Here is a 23,284-nt window from a genome sequence, read left to right on the forward strand (position 1 = left end):
TTACACAGCAATTGTACCCTTCTGACCATTTAAAAGAAAACAAACAAAAAATGCTTTATTCTTTACATACACACTCTTTTTAAGAAAAGGGACGACACATTTGGGTAGTGACAGAATACTTTCACATAGCTTTGTACATGTTCCAACTAAACAACACATCCAGATTTCCTAGGCGCTTGGTTAACATCCGTGTTTTGTTGAAGATAGTTTTAAGATAACATAGTAACAGTATGCAGATAAGTTAATTCTACTCAAATAAGGTTAAAGAGTAATTACCATTTCCTAATGCTAACAGTTTTGTAGAGATCCTATCATTAGTCTAATCGATAAACAGCCTGAAAAGTGTAATATACACATCTTATAGGATTTGAAGTAGAGGATAAAAAATTTATTTAAATTACGAGATGTGAATTCTATTAATGTTGTTGCCAAACGGAGATAAGACATTTATAAGAGATATCACTGAGCTTTCATCTATTGTCCACTAAAAGCAGCATTTCAGAAATGTAATTTTGCAGACCAACAGATACAGTATGTCCTAGGTTATTTTTCCATCCATGTTTTCAGAAGCTTAAAAAAATGCAAGTTAAGATAAGTAGAAATTAGTAAAAAAATTTTTCATCCATCAACACAGCACTGAAAAGTGGTATCAAAGAAATTAGGCGTCAAGTAACCTCTGGTGCATATTTCAAAAGGCTACCAACAGCACCTGTCTCCATCTGTTCTCCTCCTCTTAAAATCTCATTAAAAAGTCATAAAAATAATATTGGACACAAGATACTTAAAGAGGACCTAGCCTGAATTAGTTATATGAAAAAGCTCAACATTTCCTTACTTGCATCACTATTACAAGGTTCTGATAATCTAGATGACTTTGAACACACAAACAGATTAGACTCAATGCTTGATTTCACCTTCTAGTATCAGAAGCTTTAGACCAACGTTTTGAGGGGCACAATGTCTCATAACTGACAGGAGTTATTGGCTTCACAGAGATTTAAGTACTTCTAACAAGAAAATATTGTTCAGATGTACCATCATTCAATATCTAACCAGAGAAGGAAATAAAGTACACTGAAAGAGTAAAAAAATACTGAGAAGAAATAAAGTCTAACTTACAACACTGGGAGGCAGCACTGGGCAATGCTTTCTTCTGGGCTTCCTCCTGAAAGGAATACTAAAGGAGAAGAAAAAAAAAGAAGGAACGCAGACCGGTAAGAAACAGCTTTCAGAGTACAGCATGCCACAGGTAAGCAATAACATCCCTGGTAGCGTCAAAGCATTAAATGTTCTTCTTAATATCCATATTCAAACACACTCCAATAAGCGTCCTCTTTTTCCATGCTAAAACCAGGTGTTTAGAAGTACACATCTGGTTAAGGTGAAGTCTGCTTCACTACAAGCACAGGCCCCATTCTCCATTTTGAGACCTCAAATTAGCCATCTAAAATACCTGATTCTCCGCACCACAACGTTACTGTGACACAGCGCTCAGAACGGCTAAGCCTGTTTATGGTTACACACTCAAGCACAGCTTCAACAGTGCAAAACTCATGTGGCCTAACAGCAACACTGCAGTACGAGACTGAAGCAGTTAGATAATTAGCGTGCCTGGCAGAGCAGTCACACAGTGTCTGCCCAGCCAACACTTAAAAAGTCTCCTGTGATCCACTGTACACCAAAAGTGAAGAATTTTTCATCTTATTTAATACTAATTTAGAGGACATAGAGATATTTCAATTAGCCAGCTTTGACTTTTTACATAGCTGTTTGTTACAGCATCAAAGTGTTCCCTAGGGGAATACCAGTGGTTTTATTTTGTTATTCTCCTCTGCCTCATATTACATAGAAAGATGAGAAAATCAGGACAATTTAGTGAGATAATGAGAACAGTTTTTGCTAGGAAAAAAAGGTCCAACAACAAAGGAAGCAGAGACCTTAGCATGCTGGTGATGCAACTTGTGCAAAACAGGGCCACCAGACAGTATCTCCTTCAATTTTGTAAGGATTAATGACCAGTTCATTACATGGAAGGCGACAACCTGCAAACTTCCACTGTGGCTGTCTTCCAATCTGTGCTATGTAACATGCACAAGTGATCCTGAAGGGTGCTTAGTCTTATTATCAGCAACTGCCAACTCAGTGTGTTAATCAGTACTGCAAAAACAAGAACTGCTGGATCTCACAGCACTAACTGTTTGACAAAGTGGTGAAAGGAAGTCTAGTGATGAGCAATGTCCAAAGCAATAGGTTCTGAATTATTATACTCAGAGACCCAAAAAATGGCTGTAGCTTATTTTCTTTAAGACATCAGCCTAACAGCTATCAGCAGTCCCAAAAAGAAACCTGAATATTAAGTGTTTGTAAGAATAGGGACTGGAAAGTATTTTTATGACAACACATAAACCCCAAATTAACCTGCTTCTTGAATAAATACTGCTGTGCACCTTCAGTCTGTTCATCCATTGCGTCAAATGAAGACAGCTGTGCTTACCGCATAGAAAAGAAGATGAAGGCACAAAGTTGTACTGTACTAAATACCACTACGCAGACTAGAACCCTGCAGCCCAAAAGACCTGCAAGAAGGTGAGGTCTGTAAAGCTGAGTGGCACAGACTGGATGAATGAGGATCAGTCATTCAATCTCTCCAAATAAACCTGTCTCCAGCTGGTTTCACAACATAAGGTTTGTTTGCTCAGAGCAAATAAGGTATTTCTTCAGGCAGTGCACAATTAAGGTGCTGAATTCCTTTGCCACAATATAACTGACCTGGGTGCATTCAAAAGGCAACTGACATCCACAGAAGAAAAATCCGAGCATTGTTAAACTCAGCGATACTGCCTCTGGCGCTGGAAGTTCCTGAGCTACAAGTCACTGCAAGTTATGGGAATACACAAGGAATATATCATCCCCACTCTGGGCTGCTGTCAGCATGGGACAAGATGAACCTTAGGTAAGGCCCTGCACAGGTGTTCTTTTTCATTTTCCCCCTGGTGACAGGGAACATCCATAATAAATCTGAGGTCACAAATACAGACACACGATTTTGTTACGGTATTTGGTAACAGCATGCACTTTGCACACATAGGGATGACACTCCAGGGAAAGAGGAGTCTCACAAAGCTCAGGCTATCTTTCAGCAACTACCAGTTCAGTAGAGCACTAGAGGGCACCTATGCCTCGCTGAAGTACCTGGCACAGACGGCTGCTGCAGTGCACAGGAGCAGGGAGGCACCACAGCAGTATGACTGACAGGCCAAATCGCAGGTGGGGCTTATTATCAACTCCAAGAGGTTCTCAGACTTCTAGGAAGGCAAGAGACGTTGCCCTCAAGCACTTATGTTTTTATCCACCCAAATACTGGTCTGTCCGCAGTCAAAAAGAAAACCCAGCATATTTTTCTTCAACTGCAGAGTAAACCCAGTGACTTAGATAATGAGTGGAAAACAATACATGAACGGTCCCAGAACAAAACCCTACTAAAGTCTCTGACAGAACATTTTGCAAGTTAACTTGTTACAGAAGGAGACCTATTAAGAGTTTGCGCAAGCACCACATTCCTGCTCAGTGACATTGACATTGACACGAGGATTGTTTTTAAAAATGCTACACTTCTGGAACAGGCTTTAGTATGTCAACTCTTATTTTGCAAACTGTATAAACTGTAAAGAAAAGTTTTAATAATAAAAGAAAGTGCAACTTTTAGTTCATAGATGTTTAGCCAAGTATACACTAGAAAAAACAGGAAACCAATGCCATAGCTAGCAGGTATTACAATACAAGATTCATAAACTGAGCCACTAAAAAGGGGATTAGGAAAAAAGTTAACACCTCCAACATCCCTCAGTTCCAAGAAAGATTCAGTGTCTTGCTTTGTCTTCTTCCCACTAACCCACTAACTGCAAAAATGTCCTTTTTGACTTGATTTCAGAAGTGAAGAGAATCTACTACATCTTGCCAAAAGTTTCACTCTCTTGAGTTAAAACATGACACTACTCTTTCTTTGAGTGTATGCACAGCAGCAAAACAGTTCTCACTAATCGAGCAATTTCAGCACGCGGAAAAATGTTCCTCTCCTTAACACTAACAGTACACTTGAGAAAACAGTTCTGTAAACAGTTCATGGAAGACTTGTAAATTACTAACATTTAGTATTTACCTTAATCACTGGGATTCAATACTAAGAATAAAAACAAGTTATAAGGCATTCAGGGCTACATTAATTTTTCAAATTAGATATTTACCTCATCATTTCCCAGTGAATTTATTTGTTCTAATTTTCTGGTCCAGTATCTGGCCTCTTCTTCTGGGATATCTAAACCAAAAGAATAAATCACACCATCTTATTAACCAGGCAAATTGCATGTATCATGAATCGCTTTCAGCGAGAACAAGGAAAATGGCAGGTTTAATGAAATTTGACGTTTCAGAAGTATTTCCTCAGACTACAAATGAATGTCTACACCTTTGTAACAGAAACACCACTGTATTTTTATGCAACTAGCCTCACACAGAGAAGAGGGATAAAACAGGCCCTGCCTGAGAAAGTTTTAGGTAACTGGAAACTTAGTACCTGGCTCTAGAAAACCTGCATTAAGTAGAGAAAAGACAACCTATTTCTCCTTGCTTGAAGGGAGACCACCAAAGTAATTTATTTTAACCATAATACCCAGAGCCTGTTGCTCTTTCTGATGTACAGTGCATTGCTTTATTGTTATATGCTATTAGAAAACAAGGTAAGAGAAACATTAGAGTGTCTTCCATATTTACAGGAGCTGAGGAAAAACATACATGTTTTTGATCATCAGGGCTGTGGATCACAGCTGCACAGATTTATTAGATGAGCTCTGCACTGCCATCAACACTGCAGGAACTGCAGTTGTCTCAGAGCAGGCTCCAATGCTTTCCCATGGACAATGGTTTAGTGGCATGCCCAGGCATCAAGGAGCACTGTGTGTCTCTTGGATCTGTTGTTCCTGTCTTGTATTCAAGGTGCCCATTTCATAAACTGAGTTATCAGATTTTTAGTGTAGGATTGCTGCTAGTCTATTGAAACAGCTTCTTATGCAAATCAGAGATAAAAATCTGCTACTGTCTAGATACTGTCTGCTTTAAGAACATCTTATTGATCTTAGAGAGATTCTTGTCATCAATACTAACAGCAGTATAGCCAATTGCACAGCAAACCTTAAACATGAAGCAACCTGCCTACGAACTTGAGTCAAGTTACCTGCTCAGAAGAATGAATGCCCAGTTAGAGAGAAATCTTTATTTTTTGGAAGCAGTTTATAACTATTTTTTAGTTTCACCATCCATTCTGCTGTTTCACCTCATTCAGCTGTTCTGTTGAAGCTAGTTCTTTGGAACACAGAATATAAATCCCTAGTGCAAAGATCACAGACTGACTGCTTGTAAGGCCACATCCACTGGCCATCTCCTACGTCACTGCTCAGCTTTGATTAAAAGCCCAAGTTACTTCACTACATTAACTTTTGCGTACAAGATAAGAAGCTGAACTAGTTCAAACAGGGGCCACATGATGCCATCTCAGGACTCTGCTGACATCACACTTGGTAAACAAGAGGAGCAAGGCCATATGTCAGTAAAACAAAACCGCTCAACAAGAACAGAGAGGAGATGGGGAGATCTGTTCATCAGCTTTTGGGGTTTCTCCATTTGATACCAACATGGAAAGGTTACAAACTTTACTGTCCTTGCTCCTACAGCTGTCTTCAGCCAGAAGCTGAACACCCTGCCTTCTCTGGGCTCCTGGTGTCAGAAAGCAGTGAGGTCTGGTTGCTCCCTAAGGGAAGGATCCCATGGTTGGCAGGGCAGGGGACTTGGCAGCCAGGGCCTCATCCTATAGCACCCAAGCAAGATGAGCAGCAGGCCCAGTGATCATGGCCAGGTTCAACCAGGAGCCCAGATCAACAGGCAAGTCCATGGTGACAAGGCAGGCCTGAGGTCAAGCCAGGAAGTCAGTCCACATCTGGGCCCGGATCTATGGGGTCTGTAAGCAGGTACAGACATGGCTATGGCTGAGGTGGGGGATCAGTAGCTCCCACTGGATCACTCAGGAGTGAAGGCTCAGAGCAGAGCTGAAGCAGGACTCCTGGGCCCATGAGCAGAGGATGCAGGTGGAGGTCCCAGGTGAGGCTGCTGACAGTAATGAAGACTCACCAGTGCATCCAGGGCCCTGACACCTGGATACACTGCACCACCACAGAAATAGGGACACAGCAGTACAGAGACTTATCAGACTGAGGAAGGAATTAGAGTAGAATTTGCTGCATCTATACAGACCACTTCACTCATAGTGAGATCCCCTCAGGTACCTAAACATGACAGTATTCCCACTTAGAAATCTCTAACTTGGCAATGACCAGGAGGTTCAGCCCTAAGGCTTTTCTTCAGCTCAGGCTTGGTGGTCCTTTCTCTACTACTTGCACATCACCTTGTGCCACCTGAGTTATTCCCCAGTAGCACGTCCTGGGCTGGGGCACATCCCAGGTAGGCATGAGTGAGAACAAGTGCTGGAAGTAAAAGTGACACCCCCCCTCTCCTCACTTTCCTACAAGCCTTCACTTCGCTTCCTCTCTTGCCAGTCCCAATTTCTTCCCTTTCCAGAGGTACAGGAACCTTTACAAGCTCTCACCGAAATAACTTTGCAGAGCGGAGTATTACTCTTTCTGTACAGCTCCCAAGACAATAAAACAACACAGCACATTTACTCCACCTGATGGCTGGACTCGGGAGTGGTGAGAACACTGAAAGCATTTTCACTCCAATTATCTACTAGAAACAGCCTGGCATAGACCCAAACTGCTATATTTTGGGAGACAAAAGGATTTTTGAGCACTCCATCCTGTGAGGGGCTTGCACATAGCCATGTCACTTCTAAAAAAAAGGGGAGAGAGTAAAATTGCTTTTAAACAGCACAATTTTACACTTTAAAAGCAGCGTCTTGGAAAGTCTGTGCCAGCACACATTCACTACATCAAGACAATAATAGCAAGACTGTCTTCTCCCTACCAGCAAATTTTCTAAACCAACCAAGAAGAAAAGCTGTCTCCCTTCCTTGATATGTCTGTCTTGTTCCTGAAAAGAAACAGACATGATCAGTAGAGAAAGCTGCTCCACCCTGTCTTTGCTAACAACCACTTCCTCCCATCACGAAGGCAGTTTATGGCTGTTTTTAGAAGACTACTAAGCATAAAAATGCTTTACACCCCAGGGGTTAATATCAACTCTCACTAACGGTTCACATCTCAGATCCTCACGCTTTGCTGCACTTCCACAGAAGAGGATTTTCAATCATTCTCTGCCTGCGAGATTGAACATTTAAGAACATCGGGCTGGCAGAGAATGTTAGGTGACAGTCTGGTCCCCAGCACCACAGTCTATCACACACAGATACTCACCACAGAAGGGCCCAGAGATCTGCTCTCTCCCTTATTCACCATAAGCTAATGTCACATGAACAACACTACTGAACACAAAACAAGAGCTGCATCTGGAATACATGGACACATGGAATATCTTCCAAGGCCATCGAAGATGTTCTTTGTCCCATTAGAGATCTGGGCATTAAAAAGGTTTAACTCCTGGATGACCTCAGGAAAGGTTATTTTATATCACCAGGAACAGAGACTACAACTCTCACCAGCCTCTGTTAGGAAAATGCTTCCCAACCCCAAGCCTGGTAAACACTTAAAAACAACTTCATATGAAAAAGGGGAAAAAAAAAACAAAAAACCCAAGCAATCTCTAAGTTGCCTTCACCATATATTACCACTGCATTTACTTCAGCTGTTGCAAGTCTCCAGAGTATCAGGAGAAGATATACCACGGAGGAAGAATCCTGAACATATCAGGTGGAAGCAGAAGTAGCAAACTAATCCAGGATAAATATAGTGCAAAAAACAAACCAGTTTCTAAACCTCTTTGCATATGCAATCATGTTTTACACCAAGGACTTCAGCTTTTCTGGTTTTTAGATTTGTTTATTCTCCCTTAAAATTCCTTAAAAACTTCTCAATCTCCACCTAAATACAATGGAACATTTACAATACACAGACTGAGTAACCTGGGGTACTGCATCCATGTGCATTATCTAACCTAAATGAAACAGGGCAGCCAGAAGTGATAGAAAAAGCACAGAAGCACAGCCAAACAGAAGAACACACTTTCTTGTTAAAGCTGCTATTCCAGACAGCTGTTATTTTACCAGACTTGGAAAGCAGCACAAGCTGTATGTGTGCACACATATCGCTCCAGTTCTTGTGTATCTACAACAGCCAGGAGATCTTCACCTGCGAAACAAAATGTGATATGCAATGTTCCTAAGTGTCACTGCAAACGTGCCGTTATTAAAATGTTACCTCTACAGCAACAGATCTGCTGACTTAATTTCCACAGCAGATCAATGATCCATTTAGTTCTCTGTGTAGGTTTAAAGCAGCAGTTCCCAGCTCATATGACAACAGAGTTTCAACACCTGGGGCACTCTGAGTCCACACTGCTATGCTCCACTTAGAGGGAAACTGACCTGTAAATCCATCAGGAGCAATACAGAGGCACTGCTGTGAGCTGAGCTACCTCCATGCATCCCTCCATGTCCCACAGTCCTGCAAGGGCAGGGAGACAGAGCCTAATTCATCTTGTGGGGTCCTTTTCTATCCTAGAGGTGATGGCAGAAGACATTTAGTCATGGTGTGAAGAGAAGCACCACTGGAGAAGGGGTTATGGGTATCTTTTCTGGAAGAATATCCCACACTAGTTGGTGCCTCCTGCTTTTCAACCTACTTCCGACATTGTCATGCCAGGACAGACGAAATGGAGAAGATCCAAGAAATTCTGCCGCTCTTCACTTGGAGTGCTACAGTTTCCTTGAAAGAGCTGATACGCCTATTTTTCCTGGACATTATGAAAAACTAGACAGGCAGACAACTTCACATTCTAAAATAAAATCCCTTTGATACAGCAATGTGGACTTCCTGTTATTTCAGTATTTGGCATAGTAAGTGAAGGAATAATTAATAGATTTGCTTTAAATGATCAATTTAAAAACAGGAGAGTCACAAAAAGCTTGTTATTTACTTAATGTTTTCAGTTTTCAGCACGAAATCCTAGTTCTCAGAGTTCTATGTTCTATAGAACATCATACATTTTAAAATAGTAATTAAAAAAAACCCAAGAGTCCTGTGTTTTGAGTATACTAGTAGGGAGAAAATACACTATTACCTGAAATGTTTTTTATTTTTTAAATCCAGATGCTCTAATACATAATGGTTTACTGGCAGTCTGTTTTCCTAGACTTAAAAAAAAAAAAATAATCACAAAACATACTGCAATCCAAAACATGAATTGCAGAACAAAGCAGATTTGCTTTTGCATACTCTTTGAATACATAGGGAGAGATCAGAACCTCATTTTCTTTTGAAGCAGAGACAGTTTACAAGCAACTAAGTCAGAATGAACCTAGATGAGAAGGCAGTGGCTACAAACCTAGTCTTCAGCTATGTGCGCTGTGTTCTCTCCCACCCAGAAGCCTACATGCTTGCCCCAAAGAACCAATGTTTCACCTCACAAGGAAATCAAGTGAGTAGTTCCTCTTCTTAGATAACAAGCAATTTCAGTAATAAAGTCACTGACAGGGTGACAGCAGTGAATCACCAGGATGTTTTCATGAGGAAGAGGGATGCTCTAGACCAACGTTAGACAGCTTAGTTGTCAAGGCAGCTGTGATGTCAGATACCTTTTCCCCTTTACACACTGGACTGTAGTTAAAAAGCAGTGCCTGTTAAATCTATAAAACACTCTGCTCACCCTGAATTGCACCATCCAGCAAACTGTGCACTTGAAACAGTACACCCAGCTTAGCTCCCAGAGCACAAGATACGATTTATATCCATTTTAGTGCAGCACGGCCAAAGCCTGCATTCTCCCTTGCACAAGGAAGCGGGGTATGAGACTAAGAGATGACCTAACTTTTTCCCACAACAGATGGCCAATCCTGACAGTTGCTGGCCAAATGCCAGTGGGTGCACAAATGCTCCACCAGTGCTTAGAGCATGTTCCAAATTGCTCATGCTGCCAGGACCTCAGCTGAACAAAGAAAAACAAGCAACAGGCGAAAGAGGGGAGATGAGCCTTGTAATGACAGACAACTTTGAAGCACTTAAATGCCCACTGCAGAAAAAAAAAACACCATGAGCCTTTGTTCTTGGTCTGAAGAGTCGGCTAAGAGCTGGAAAGAGAAGCTATGTAAGCCTTGGATGCATTCTGGTTAAGCCCTTCCTCTGGGGGTTGGTTTGTTTTGTTGGGGTTTTTTTTGTTTGGATTTAAGTAAAATAAAATTTAAAAAAAACCACACACAACTTCACTTGAGTTGGGTTTGTTCCAATTAGCTACTTTTCCACGTTCTGTACTTTTCAACCAAAAGTAATTGCTGAAAAGGCAGTTGTTCTTGTACCACCAAGTTATTTATATACTCGGCTAATAATAATGTTCAGGAGCACTGAGCATTAACGTTTCACTACCTGAACTGCATGCTTCTAACTGACTTTAAGTGCACCTACCACAAAACAGCTCTAACAACGCACTTGACCTCTTCTAGAGCCAAACTTGTCTAGATACAAAGAAGTGAATGTTCCCTGCTCAGGAACAAACTGTCTGACTGCACAATCCTGAAATAGTATTAATAGTTTCTTAAACTGCTGCTAGTCTAAACATTCCATCACTCTGACACCATCAAATCTTCCATATTTATTCTGATCTTGTTAGAAAGAAGCCAAACAACAAATGAACACCAGCAATTTAATTTGCACTGAACACCAGCAATTTAATTTGCACTGAACTATTTTGGCTGAACTGTGAATGAGCAAAACTAGTTTATAAAACTCAAGTTGCTCCCAAACACTTTCTCTCCACTGTCAGCACCCTAAGTTATTGAAATGCACTCACCAAACGGTAATTCAAATCTTGTGTCCAGCAAAATTTTATGAGGAGTCGGGTTTTTGGTTCCACAGATTTCATCATGTTTCATTACAACTTCTGCCTCCAGCGTAGACCACTCCCCAGGACCTTCCTGTGAATCACAAGGCACAGATGAAGCTTCCAGTCTGGCAGGTCCTTATGCAGCAACTCTCACACATTTGCTAAGATAAAAGACTCCAGGAAGAGCCTTACAGTATTATCAAGACCTGGTACCTGATTTTAACATCAAATGACATCCATTCAGCATATGCTGGCAGCTTTTCTTCCAAATCTCAAAGGCCTTTACCAAGACAAGCAGCAACCACCTCCTAGCAGAACTACTGCCTTCTCAGTGGAACTGCAAAGGTAAGTCCTCAGAGGCAAATGCCAAGAAGTGCCTGGGCAGCCAGAGAAGCTAAGCACCACCTAGACCTATGGCCACACTGTTGGGTGTCCCCACAGTTTTCCTTTTATGGAAAATATAAGCTTACTTTCCCAGCTCAAATTTAGCAATCTTTTAAATAATTGCCCTGAAATTGAGGTAAAGAAACAAACATGTTCCTGCAAGAACCACCAAATTCAGTACTTAGGGCAGTTACAGACATTGGTACATCCCATTTCCTACTTTTTTCAATTCATATTATCACCACTAGACACCCTCTAACACTGCAATCAGAAAATTTAACAGGATTATGTAGACACGCTCTGGGCCTACCTGAAAGGTCAGGTTGTCTGTTACCAAGGCACTCTCTGTCTTTGGCAGGAACTTACAGAAATTTGAGCATCAGACTAAGGAGTCAGTCCTTAACACTTCAGATGCTTGTCAACTATATGCATTCCTTAGCAGATTAAGCCCTATTTTTTGAGTCCACACGAGTGAAATGAGACCAGAGATACCTACTTAAGCTCAGTTTTGGTCTCACTGTTGGCAGCACCCTTCAAATGAAAAAAAAAAAAAAGACCACACACAACACAACCCAAAACCAAACCAACATAATGCCAAAAGCCCTCTTCTCCCACCCAGCCTTCTTGGCTTTGCAGGTGGAAGTTTTGCAGAGGAGCCCAGTCCTGGGCTGCACCAGGCTAGATTTGTAACATGTTAACCATCAACATTGGAGCTGTCAAGATAAAGCTTCTGTGTCAGCTTAACCTCATCAGATTGGTGAATGGCCTTCAGAGCAATCCACACGGTCCCAACCAGTGTGTCCCAGATCAGGCCTTTGTTCCATACTTCAACAATTAGGCCCAGGTCCAGCCGACTGATCTCACTGCAAGAAAAGAAAAGGCAGCGCAGGTGAGGAAAAAGCAGAATACAGACTAATTCCGCTCTAGCTCATGAAGAAAAGCTATTGTTCCCACTACTTTGAGCTCAGGACTTCCACCTAGTGCAACCACTGATCAGCAGAAGTAGGTGTCTTGGACACACAGTGCTGCTGCCCGCTGTCCTCTGTCCAAATGTATCCACTTGAAGTTTATCAAGGGGATTTAAAAGCACATTAGTCACTAATTTCTATGGACTGCCATCATGGCCAAAAATACCAGCTGCTGCAAATCCTAGCATCTATTTGAGCTTTGTCCCAGAGCCTTCTTACGACTTTAAAAGAGAATATCTACAAGGTTCAAGACAAACCCTACAGATACAGCAAAGCACGTTAATATCTATTTTAAATCCAAGTGCTCCTGCTTTTACTTAAGGACACAGGAATTGAGGTCAGGAGCACCCGGTACTTGGGTGACTTGGTCTACATAGTTCAAAATCAAGGTACTTCATAGGCTTATTATGAGTTTACTGCTAGCATCCTGAAATTGAGTCTCCAGCTCCCTTTGTTTGGATATGGCTACTCAGTACAGCCAAGCTAACAACTAGCCACCAGCACCATCACTGCTCTGCCCTCCCACTGCTTGCCTCTTAGAAGATGATACACACCTGATTGCAAAAACTTGCAGTAACAGAAACGACTGATTTTCTGCTGGCTGGCCTAGTGTGAGGCCAAAAAGAGAAGGGAAGGAAGAAATACTATATTTTCAGGCACACTGTAAAACCACATTCTTTGCTTCAACATACATTGACAGAGCAAGACATTGATTGTAAAAGACCCAACATTCTCCGTACAGAACTCCACAGCACAGGTCACCAGATAAGAGCAAAACATAAAAAGATTTTCTCTACAGTGGCTCTGATTGCCTTTGTGTCTCCCTTTCTCCACCTCCCGGTTAGATATAGAACAGCTTCAAAGAACAAAAGAGCTGACATTGGAATTTGGCGTCTCTCCCTTTCCACACAGAATTCAAGTGAAAGACATTTCTAACAACTTCCACACCGATTCAATCATCATGTTCTAAACATCAGTTTGCACCTTCACTCAATAGGTGCTTGCTGCAAATATGCTTTTAAGCTGTTTCAAAATTAGAAGATGTTCTCAAAAAAGACATTAAAGTGCTTTATTGGTCTGGTAAATAAGCATACCTCAAACATCCCCAGAGCCCCAAATTCTGAAGTGTTATGTCTCACAAGGAGCTTGGAAGCAAAAACAACAAACATAGATTGAAAGTGTTTTCTTGGTTGCAGTCTGTTCTTCTACTACGCCTCATAAAAAAGGTAAACACAAACAGACACTAAAAGCATCTTTCCTCATGGAAAAACTGCTCTGTTCAAAAGGCTTTTCCAACTTCAGAAACAAAAAGAGCAAACCAGTGAACAGCAGTATTGGAATATCAGCATCATTTCTCCTGGGACAACTTAACGTACAGGATCATGCAAAACACGTTCCCTGCTACGCGTAACTTTTTTTAAAAAGAAACATCAGAACTGTGCTGTTGCTTGGCTAAAGCAGGGACAATAACAGCAAGGGAGTTCAGCTAATATTCTGCTTTCATATCCCCTAGCAACTAATTACGGAGCAGCACAGTGACCGTACAGCATGCTAACTAAGCTCCCAGCTGATATCGGAAAGCAGCTGCAGGAGCTGTTTGAGAGGAAGGAGGAGGAGCGACCGTGAGGGCCATCATCCAACACAAAGAACTGCCTTCCTTAAATCACTGGTGAGCAGCCTCCTCTGTAGCTGGCCATGTTTAAAGCTAGTTCCTGCCCACAGGTTGAACACAAACCACAGAAAGAATGAGTTAGTAGTTTGGGTATGGGCATGTGATCTGGCAGACAGGTACAATTCCCTGCCTCAGCCTTACCCCAGTCCTGCATGGTTTACGTCAGTGATAGGCACTGCCTCTGCGTGACCAGGAACTGCAGAGCTGAAGAGACGGTGGCATTCAGGAGCACGAGTTTTTCACCACATGCCCAAGGATAGACTCCAGACTCTCTGTGAAGCAGCACACACCTCACGTGCTGCTCCGAAAGCAGGACGTCACAAAACAAGGGAGATGGGAGCACAGCTATGACGGCAACACTGTACTGACCTAGGTGAGTTCCTCACCCAGAGGCAAAAGCTTCCCACTTTTGGCAGAGGAGAACCAACTGCTGCTGGATCGGGAAACATACACAAAAAATCCCATGTGGGTCTCTTGCTAGAGATACTACGCAAACACCTCAGATCCAGTCAAAAACAGCAGCATGAGCTTTGACTCCACAAGATGAGCACAACATCATTTCCCCCGCAACAGCAGTGTCCATGGAAGGTTCAGAGAAAAACACTTGGAGTCCAGGATTTAGTAAATTTAATTCACTTTGTCTTACAAAGCTATAGAAACATAAGCAGATGCAATATATCAATAAGTCATTCATCTACCAGCAAGAAAACCACCATCCTAAAAGATACTGGGAAATCCCTAGCTACATGTCAGGACTATGAGAACCAGAGCAAATCAGAGGTGCCAACTGCACCAGAAAACCTGGGAGAGCTGGAACTGGCTCTGCTGCTCATGGCAGGGACTGGCAGCCCCTCAAGCTACACCGGGAGAGCTGGAAAACTCATGCATGGGCACCAGGCCAATGGCAGAAAGCATCAACACATAAGAGCAGCTCTCACACTGAGCTAACCAGGATCACCATGTTGAGGCCCTGGCCAGCCTCAACAGTGTCCTCACCCACACCCTCCCCCTGTGGCCCAGGAGTTGCATTTAAGCTCAGCTACAGGCCTAAGCAATGTTGTAGGTGCCTAACATGGGTTGACTCTAGCTGGATGCCAGGTGCCTACCAAAGCCACTTTTTCGCTCCCCTCATCAGCTGGACAGGGGAGACAAAATATAATGAAAGTCTCATGGGTCAAGATAAAGACAGGGAGAGATCACTCACCAGTTACTGTCACAGGCAAAACAGACTCAACTTGGGGAAATTGGTTTAATTTTATTACCAATCAAAATCAGAGTAAGAAAATGAAGAAAAAAAAAAAAAGTCTTAAAAACAGCTTCCCCCCACCCCTCCCTTCTTCCCAGGCTCAACTTCACTCCTGATCTTCCCCCCCTCCTCCCCCCGAGCAGCACAGGGGGACAGGGAATGGGGGTTGTGGTCAGTTCATCACACAGCGTCTCTGCCACTCCTTCCTCCTCAGGGGACAACTCCTCACACTCTTCCCCTGCTCCAGCATGGGTCCCTCCCACGGGGTGCAGTCCCTCAGGAACAGACTGCTCCAGCGTGGGTCACCTGCAGGGTCACATGTCCTGCCAGCAAACCTGCTCCAGCATGGGCTCTTCTCTCCAGGGGCCACAGGTCCTGCCAGGAGCCTGCTCCAGCATGGGCTTCCCACAGTGTCACAGCCTCCTTTGGGCATCCACCTGCTCCGGTGTGGGGTCCCCCATGGGCTGCAGGTGGATATCTGCTCCACTGCTAACCTCTGTGGGCTGCAGGGGGACAGCCTGCCTCACCATGGTCTTCACCACGGGTTGCAGGGGAATCTCTGCTCTGGCACCTGGAGCACCTCCTCCCACTTCTTCACTGACCTGGGTTTCTGCAGAGATGTTCCTCTCACATATTCTCACTCCTCTCTCTGGCTGCAGCTGCACAGGGTTTTTTTTCCCCCCCCTTCTCGAACATGTTATCCCAGAGGTGCCAACACCATTGCTGATGGGCTCAGCCTTGGCCAGCAGCAGGTCCATCTTAGAGCTGGCTGGCACTGACTGTCAGACATGGGGGAAGCTTCCAGTGGCTTCTCACAGAAACCACCCATGTAGCCCCACCCCACTACTAAAACCAGGCCACATAAACCCAATACAGTATGCTTATCTCCAACTTAGTATTTCCCTGGATCCTCCTTCCAACCCTTCTTGTACAGGGGCATCACATTCGCTGGCTTCCAGTAATCTGGGACCTCCCCGGTTGACCAGGACTGCTGATAAATGATGGAGAGTGGCTTGGCGAGCTCCTCTGCCAGCTCCCTCAGTATCCTCAGGTGGATCCCATCCGGCCCCATGGACTTGTGAACATCCAGGTGAAAGAGCAGGTCGGTGACTGCCACGTCTTCAACAACTGGGACTTTATTCTGCATACTATCTCCATCTCCCAGCACAGGGGCCTGACAGCCCTGAGAATGACCAGTCCGACTCTTAAAGACTGAGGCAAAGAAAGCATTAAGTACCTCAGCCTTCTCCTCATCTTTCCTGGCAAGGTTACCTTCCGCATCCAACAGAGGAGGGAGGTTCTCCCTGGCCCTCCTTTTGTCACTGATGTTATTTATAAAAACATTTTTTGTTATCTTTAACGGTGGCAGCCAGTTTAATTTCCAACTGGGCCTTTGCCTTCCTAATCTTTTCCCTGCATAACCTCACAACATCCTTGTAGTCCTCCTGAGACACCTGCCCCTTCTTTCAAAGGTGGTAAGCTCTCCTTTTTTTCCTGAGTTCCAGCCAAAGCTCCCTATTCAGCCACGCCAGTCTTCTCCCCTGCCTGCTCGACTTACGGCACATGGGGACGGCCTGCTCCTGCGCCTTTGAGACTTCCTTCTTTAATAACACCCAGCCTTCCTGGACTCCTTTGCCCTTCAGGACTGCCTCCCAAGGGACTCTGTTAACCAGACGCCTTAACAATCCAAAGTCTGCCCTTCTGAAGTTCAGGGTAGTGGTTTTGCTGACTCCCTTCCTTACTTCTCCAGGAATTGAAAACTCTATCATGTCATGGTCCCTGAGCCCAAGACAGCCTCAACCACCACATCACCCACCAGGCCTTCTCTGTTCGTAAACAGCAGGTCCAGCGGGGCACCTCCCCTGCTTGGCTCGCTTACCAGCTGCGTCAGGAAGTTATCTCCCACACACTCCAGGAACCTCCCAGACTGCCTTCTCTGTGCTGCGTTGTATTTCCAGAAGATATCTGGTAAGTTGAAGTCTCCCACGAGATCAAGGGCTAGAGATTCTGACACTTCAGCCAACTGCTTCTTGAGTACTTCATCTGTCTCTTCATCCTGGTTGGGTGGTCCACAACAGACTCCCACCAGGATGTCTGCCTTATTGGCCTTCCCCCTGATCCTTACCCATAAGCACTCAACCTTATCATTACCGTCGTTGAGTTCTAGACAGTCAAAACACTCTCTAACATACAAGGCTACCGCTCCACCTCTCCCTCCTTGCCTGTCCCTTCTAAAGAGCTTGTAGCCATCCATTGCAGCGCTCCAGTTGTGTGAGTCATCCCACACAATTGTTTCTGTGATGGCAACCACATCATAGTTTCCCTGGCGTGCAATGGCTTCCAGCTCCTCCTGTTTATTGCCCATGCTGCGTGCATTGATGTAATTGCACTTCAGTTGATCTATTGATCTCTTCTCCAACACAGGCATGCCACCCCCAGGCTCATCCCTAGCAAGCCTGGTTTTATCCCCTTCACCCTTCGCATCTAGTTTAAAGCTAGACCAATCCAGACCCAACCCACAGACTGACTTCCCAACTCAGCCTCAGACTTGCCTCATCACTATCGTCCTGACTGGCAATTGCTTGGACTACGTCTGACCCTGATTTATCATACCGGACACAACCTTGAGCCTGAGTTACTAACTTGCACACCCAAATTGACCTCAGACCTGTCTCATTGCTACTAACTTCTCCGATGACCTGACCTCTCATCAGACAGTGGTCTGGTCCTTAGGCCTGCCTGGCTGGAAAGGACCCTGCCCTACCAGCCATCCTACCACACTCTGCTTCCGGCTCCTCATCCCTGCTGGAGCACCCAGCCGTTGCTGCACCCTGACACACAGGTCTAAGGACAAGAATCCGGACAACCCGGTACAATTAAAGGACACAGGCTACTCCAGACAGTCTGTGGCACCAGCAAAGACAATCTTCCAACACACATCTTCAGCACAGGTCATTGTGTACAGCAGAAAAGCAAGTGCTTTAGGTTGTCACCAGGTTTGTGCATTCTACTTACTTAAGTACCCCAATTTATACAACACAACAGCAGCTCCATATAAACGTCAGCACTGTGAAAGGACTCAACCACAAGCATGTCATCGCTGCACAATGCTGTACTTACAACATGAAGTCCTGTTCCCAGCAGGGTTGGTCACCTCGCACAGCTACCGTCGTACTCTTCACATTTTGTACTTTCAGGGTCACATACGTATTGAATTTATCTGGGGAACAAGAGGCAAAAATTGTCTCCTCCACTGTACCCTTTCATCACATAAGCACAACACTTCAAGGTTTTCAGTACATACATTACATCCCAGGGAGGCGCAAAACAAAAAGCCCATATGGGAAGACATCACTGAATTAAGGGGCCAAATGTTCAAGATTTTTTCACCTGCCATCAAATCTTCAATCACAGGTTCTTAAGAATTCATGCACAAGCAAACAAACAAACGCAACTAAGCACTTGCAGTAAGTCAGGGTCAAAGAAACACTGTAAAATCCTGAAGAACAGACACTTTGTGGGTAAGATGTTGCTTACTGAAATGCACATGAGAGGAAGAAGAGACAGTCTGAAGGAATAGGGCACGTCATGCAGACTATGCAGAGCAAAAAACAAACTTGCAAAGCATACAAGCAAGAAGCATTTGGGCTGATAGGATCATCTCTTCCCTTCTGACCAAATGCTCTCCCAGTTCCAGCCTGGCTTCCCACCCATGAGTCCACAAATAACTTTACAGACCAGTCAGGCGCAGAAGTAAAATACCATGATTTATGCTAAATGTGCTAAAATTGCTTAAACCTGCTGACCTAGAACCACCATGTTAAACTCACATTTTGACAAAACGGGCTGTGTTTAGGTGTTTTGGTTTTTATTTTCAATCTGAAGAAAAAGTATGGAACAACTTTTTTTTTCCTAGTTGCTGCTATTTGCTAATAAAACCAAAAGCAGCCAAGGACAGACACATACAAAGTTTGAACATCAGCTTCTGAGAACAAACAAATACACTTTTAAGGGGAGTTACTACCTCAGACCTATCAGTTTCATCAAGCCTGGAACAAGACATATGCTAAGTAGCTAGAAAGCAGTGTACTCATTTTATTACTTCAATGTTCTGTTGCAACTATTCCCAGCATAAGTTAGATCACAGCCCACTTTAATATCACCAAAATTCACATACATCATTGTTGTGGGCTACTATAGCATGTCCCAGCATCTAGCTTCCAATATCCTAACAGAAAGGGAGGAAAGGGAGACACGATCCAGAAGCTCAGGAAGAAGTAGGAGTCACTGAAAGTCAGATTCCCTCATATCTAGCAACACCACTTGCATCCTCCTAGGACAATGGGCTTGTCAGTGAAACTGTATGCTTCAGCTGAGTTAAATCTAGACTACAGGACAAATATTTTGCAGCTGTGAGCAGGTTTCTTGATTAGAGAAAAGATAAAATACACATAGTCTCTCTTCCATTCTGGGCACTCAGCTTTCCTTCCCAGGAAATTCAAGGTCAGTGCACACGCAAATCTTGACCTGACATGGGGTATGGAGACCAGGGAAGCTTTCAGCTATAACCTGAGGATGGCTATATCATGAGAATAAAGCTGAACAAGTCAGTCATGAATACAGCTGTGCAATTGCTTCAGATCTAAACACGTAAATAGGTGTTATTCCAGAAGCAAACTGCTTATTCTTTTGTGAACTGTACATCAAATTTCATTCCATAAACATATTTACCTGCTAAGGATTTCCTTGCTAGCTATGAACCACAGTGAAACGTCTGTTATGTCGACGGTAAATGCTGGGTGTCACCAGCGCTTTGATTTTATTTTGTGGACACAAAACCTGGCAGGTGGGATTTCAATCCCAAACACAGCCCTGGATTATGGACTGCCACATGAAGACCATGAATTACTCTGTGGTACAATCCAGCAACCCCGATTAGGATAAAGGAGCCAGTGAATCCAGACAGGCACACAGCAGTTCTGCTCAGCGGACATTTTCAGATCTTGTTTTTGACAGGGACAAAGGAAGGATAAGAGGAAAGGGCAGTGTGGGGTGGGAATTAGTGAGAGTAAAGGAACATCCTTCCTCATCCATCACCTGTTCAAGTGAGGTGAGCAGGTAGAGGTTTCACAGTACTGTGACACCAGGTCACATCCTCAAGCTTTATACTAACTTAGGCTGCCTGGACTCTCAGGGTAGGTTCTGTCACTGCTAAGGAGAACGTGGAGGAGCAGAGAGGAGGTAGATGAAAACTGGAGGGAGCAGCATGAGCAGGAGCGAGAGAGCAGGTGTCACTATTGCTGCAAACAAGTAATAGAGCATGGCTTACCTGGTGGTCCTTGGAGTTTCGCTTTTTTTACTGTAAAAAGAAAAAAAAAAAAAGGAGACTCTTAGTGATTTTCTGCTACAGTTTCATTTGAGTGAGTGAGTCACAGGGCACCGCAGTAATCAGACAACATCCCCCAGAAGAGGACTGATAGCTGGAAATCCTCACTCATTTTAACAGCCTAACAGATCTGGAGGCAAAACATCTTCTGTACTCCACCTCACCTCTTTAAATCAATGCATTTAAAAAATAATCATAGGATTAACACGTGGAAAGCAATGTAATGTGACTAATGCAAAGCAGTTTCAAAACCAGTCCTTTGCAACCAGAAGTTATTGCTGCTTAGCAAGATGTCATTTCATACCGCCTAATTTACAAAGTTACAGACACTCTAGAAGAAATAAACACTTCTCTAAAAATAAAGAATCTCTCCTCAGCAGTGCAGAGCAGACTTTCAACCACAACTTGAAAATAATCAAGCCTGAATAGTAGCACTACAGTATGACATCCATAAATCAAATTAACTTGCTATGCCAAACAAGCAGCAGTCTAAAATCAAATGTCACTTTTCTAAGCTCTCCTCTATAGGACAGTATGTATCAAAAACAATGGTTAGAACATAAAACAGCACTGGCTCTTATCTCAGCGGATGGAGAAGGTCCATGTCGACCTAGGGGAGATTTTGTTTACAGTTCTCTTTTGCAAGCTCATATCCTCACTGGTATTGCTAAGTGTAGGCACTAAGAGAAGACATCTCTAGGTTCCAGCTAGTTTTCCCTGTGGAAAAACAACACTGAGACGAAAACATATTTAACAAGCTAGGAAGCAAGATACACCTGAGAGCAAAAATATTTAACAACTGCTGTAGTGAAGTTCCCTCCAGAAAAGAGCACCCAACACTTACAAAAAGCTTACAGAGTCTAAGCTCCAAGATAAATGTTCTAGAAAGGAACAGTAAAAAATAAAATAAAATAACAGCCCTTGCACAGTTACGTACACAGTGCTACAATGGCATGTAATGTTGGAGAACATCCTCGCTGTTTGAGAAAATCTGCTTTGCAAGCATTTGCAGTCCAGGTAGGTGTCTGCATGAAGGAAATGCTGCACCAGTTATAATACGAGCCTGAGTCATCTCAAATCGAAGTCAGAAGAGCTATAGCTTTTACCTAGACTGCCAAGGTCCATGAGCCTTTAAGTCCAAAATAAACAGGTACATTTTTCCCAGATTCAGGGCCTGAAGCATTCCTGGTGGTAAACCTAATGGTGCAAGCAAACATACAATGGTGGGGGCCAGTGTTCCTGCTGACTGAAGATGCAGATTCCTTTTTAATCTCCAAATCAATCAGTCTGTTTAACCACTGAGAAACAGGTATGGCAATTTACCAATTTACTAGGTGCCTTTGGATACCACACAAAAGCAGGCTTTTAATGAAATACTGTCCTGGAGTGGGCAGACACCAGCTTATCTCTGATCCTCCCCTCTCCGCCCACCCTTCGTAAGAGGTGGGAGACAAAGAAGCAAGCACACATGCTTGAGGGACTGAAAAAAGGAGAAAGAGGGCAGGGGATGCACAGCAAGCCTCAGCTGGTCTCTCTGCCTGTTGTAACAAGCTTCACTGTCATTAGCAGAGAAGCAGAGGCAACCCCAGTGTAGAAATTTGGTATTATTTGTCAAAAAAGCAGCCAGAGTGGGTCAATGGCTCCTAGACACAGAGACGAGACACCGTCTCTGTAGCAAGTGATATGCAAAGCGACAGATGCTGTCTGTACATCGTGGTCTCAACCTCTAAATATTAAGAGGTTCATCTGTGGAAAGGCAGCAAACCCTGCTGAAAGGAGTGCCCATGTGGGGCTACAGCAAGAGCTGTTCCAGGGCTTGCAGCAACAGGGATATCCTGGGGCAGCAGCAAGGCTAAATAAAGATCACAAGCCTAACATGGGCCCACCAAAAATGGACAAGAATAGAGTCTTGCATATTTAGTATCTACCGGGAATGAAATCCATGCCAGTAGACAACCCACTCGTAATAAATTACACCTTTAGTTGCAGAAGCAGGGCTTATAAATAAGAGCTGGATCACAAACATGGGAGTCTTATCTCACCAGTAACTCTTCCTCTATCTGCAAGTTTACCCAGCATGTTCCCATGAACACAAAAAAGTTCCCATGAAAAGCAACTTGGAAATATGTTGATTTTGTTAACACAATGGAAAGCACTTCCTAGGGGTGTGTGAAAATCATTGCAAAGGTACAGCTCCCACAATAACTCGGGATCAAGGCTGGCTGTGAGACTGCAGGATTCCCCGTACAACAGGGCGAGTGTCAGGGAGCTCAGAGCTGGAAAGAGCTGTTCGACACTGCCAAGACCCAGCCTATTTGTCAGCCTGGGGAATTCACGGGTCAGGTGCAATGCGCAGAACAGCATGACCATGACTCTGCTGAAGGACCACAGCTTTGGAAAAGCACAATAAAGTTAACTTCCCTGAGGAAACTTTTGTACCTGCACCTGCTCCTTCTGTCGCCTTAGAGCTCTCTACGCCACTCAAGAAAGGACACAAAGGAGTAATGAAGTCGTGAAGAAGCCTGATGCATTAACAGTTAATTACTCACTGTTGAAACAAAGCCTGAAAACTCATTGCTATCCAGGTACAGGAGGACAGCAGGCTGAAATCAAGCCGTGTAAAACATGTA

The 23,284-nt window shown here is 43.7% G+C and overlaps 1 protein-coding gene across 2 annotated transcripts in view; it reads right to left on the minus strand.

Annotated features, from left to right (window-relative positions):
* UNC13B (unc-13 homolog B) overlaps positions 1-23,284 on the minus strand; it is a 219,705-nt gene that overhangs the window by 170,397 nt on the left and 26,024 nt on the right. For both annotated transcript variants that reach the window (XM_075079702.1, XM_075079701.1), the window contains exons 2-7: positions 20,598-20,627; positions 18,389-18,488; positions 12,128-12,245; positions 10,966-11,089; positions 4,245-4,315; positions 1,120-1,177 (exon numbers count right to left, since the gene is read on the minus strand). In XM_075079702.1, the coding sequence (XP_074935803.1) occupies positions 1,120-1,177; positions 4,245-4,315; positions 10,966-11,089; positions 12,128-12,245; positions 18,389-18,488; positions 20,598-20,627 (501 nt within the window). The remainder of the gene's footprint in view (positions 1-1,119; positions 1,178-4,244; positions 4,316-10,965; positions 11,090-12,127; positions 12,246-18,388; positions 18,489-20,597; positions 20,628-23,284) is intronic.

Source organism: Phalacrocorax aristotelis, chromosome Z (assembly GCF_949628215.1).
Source record: "Phalacrocorax aristotelis chromosome Z, bGulAri2.1, whole genome shotgun sequence".
Classification (NCBI taxonomy): domain Eukaryota; kingdom Metazoa; phylum Chordata; class Aves; order Suliformes; family Phalacrocoracidae; genus Phalacrocorax; species Phalacrocorax aristotelis.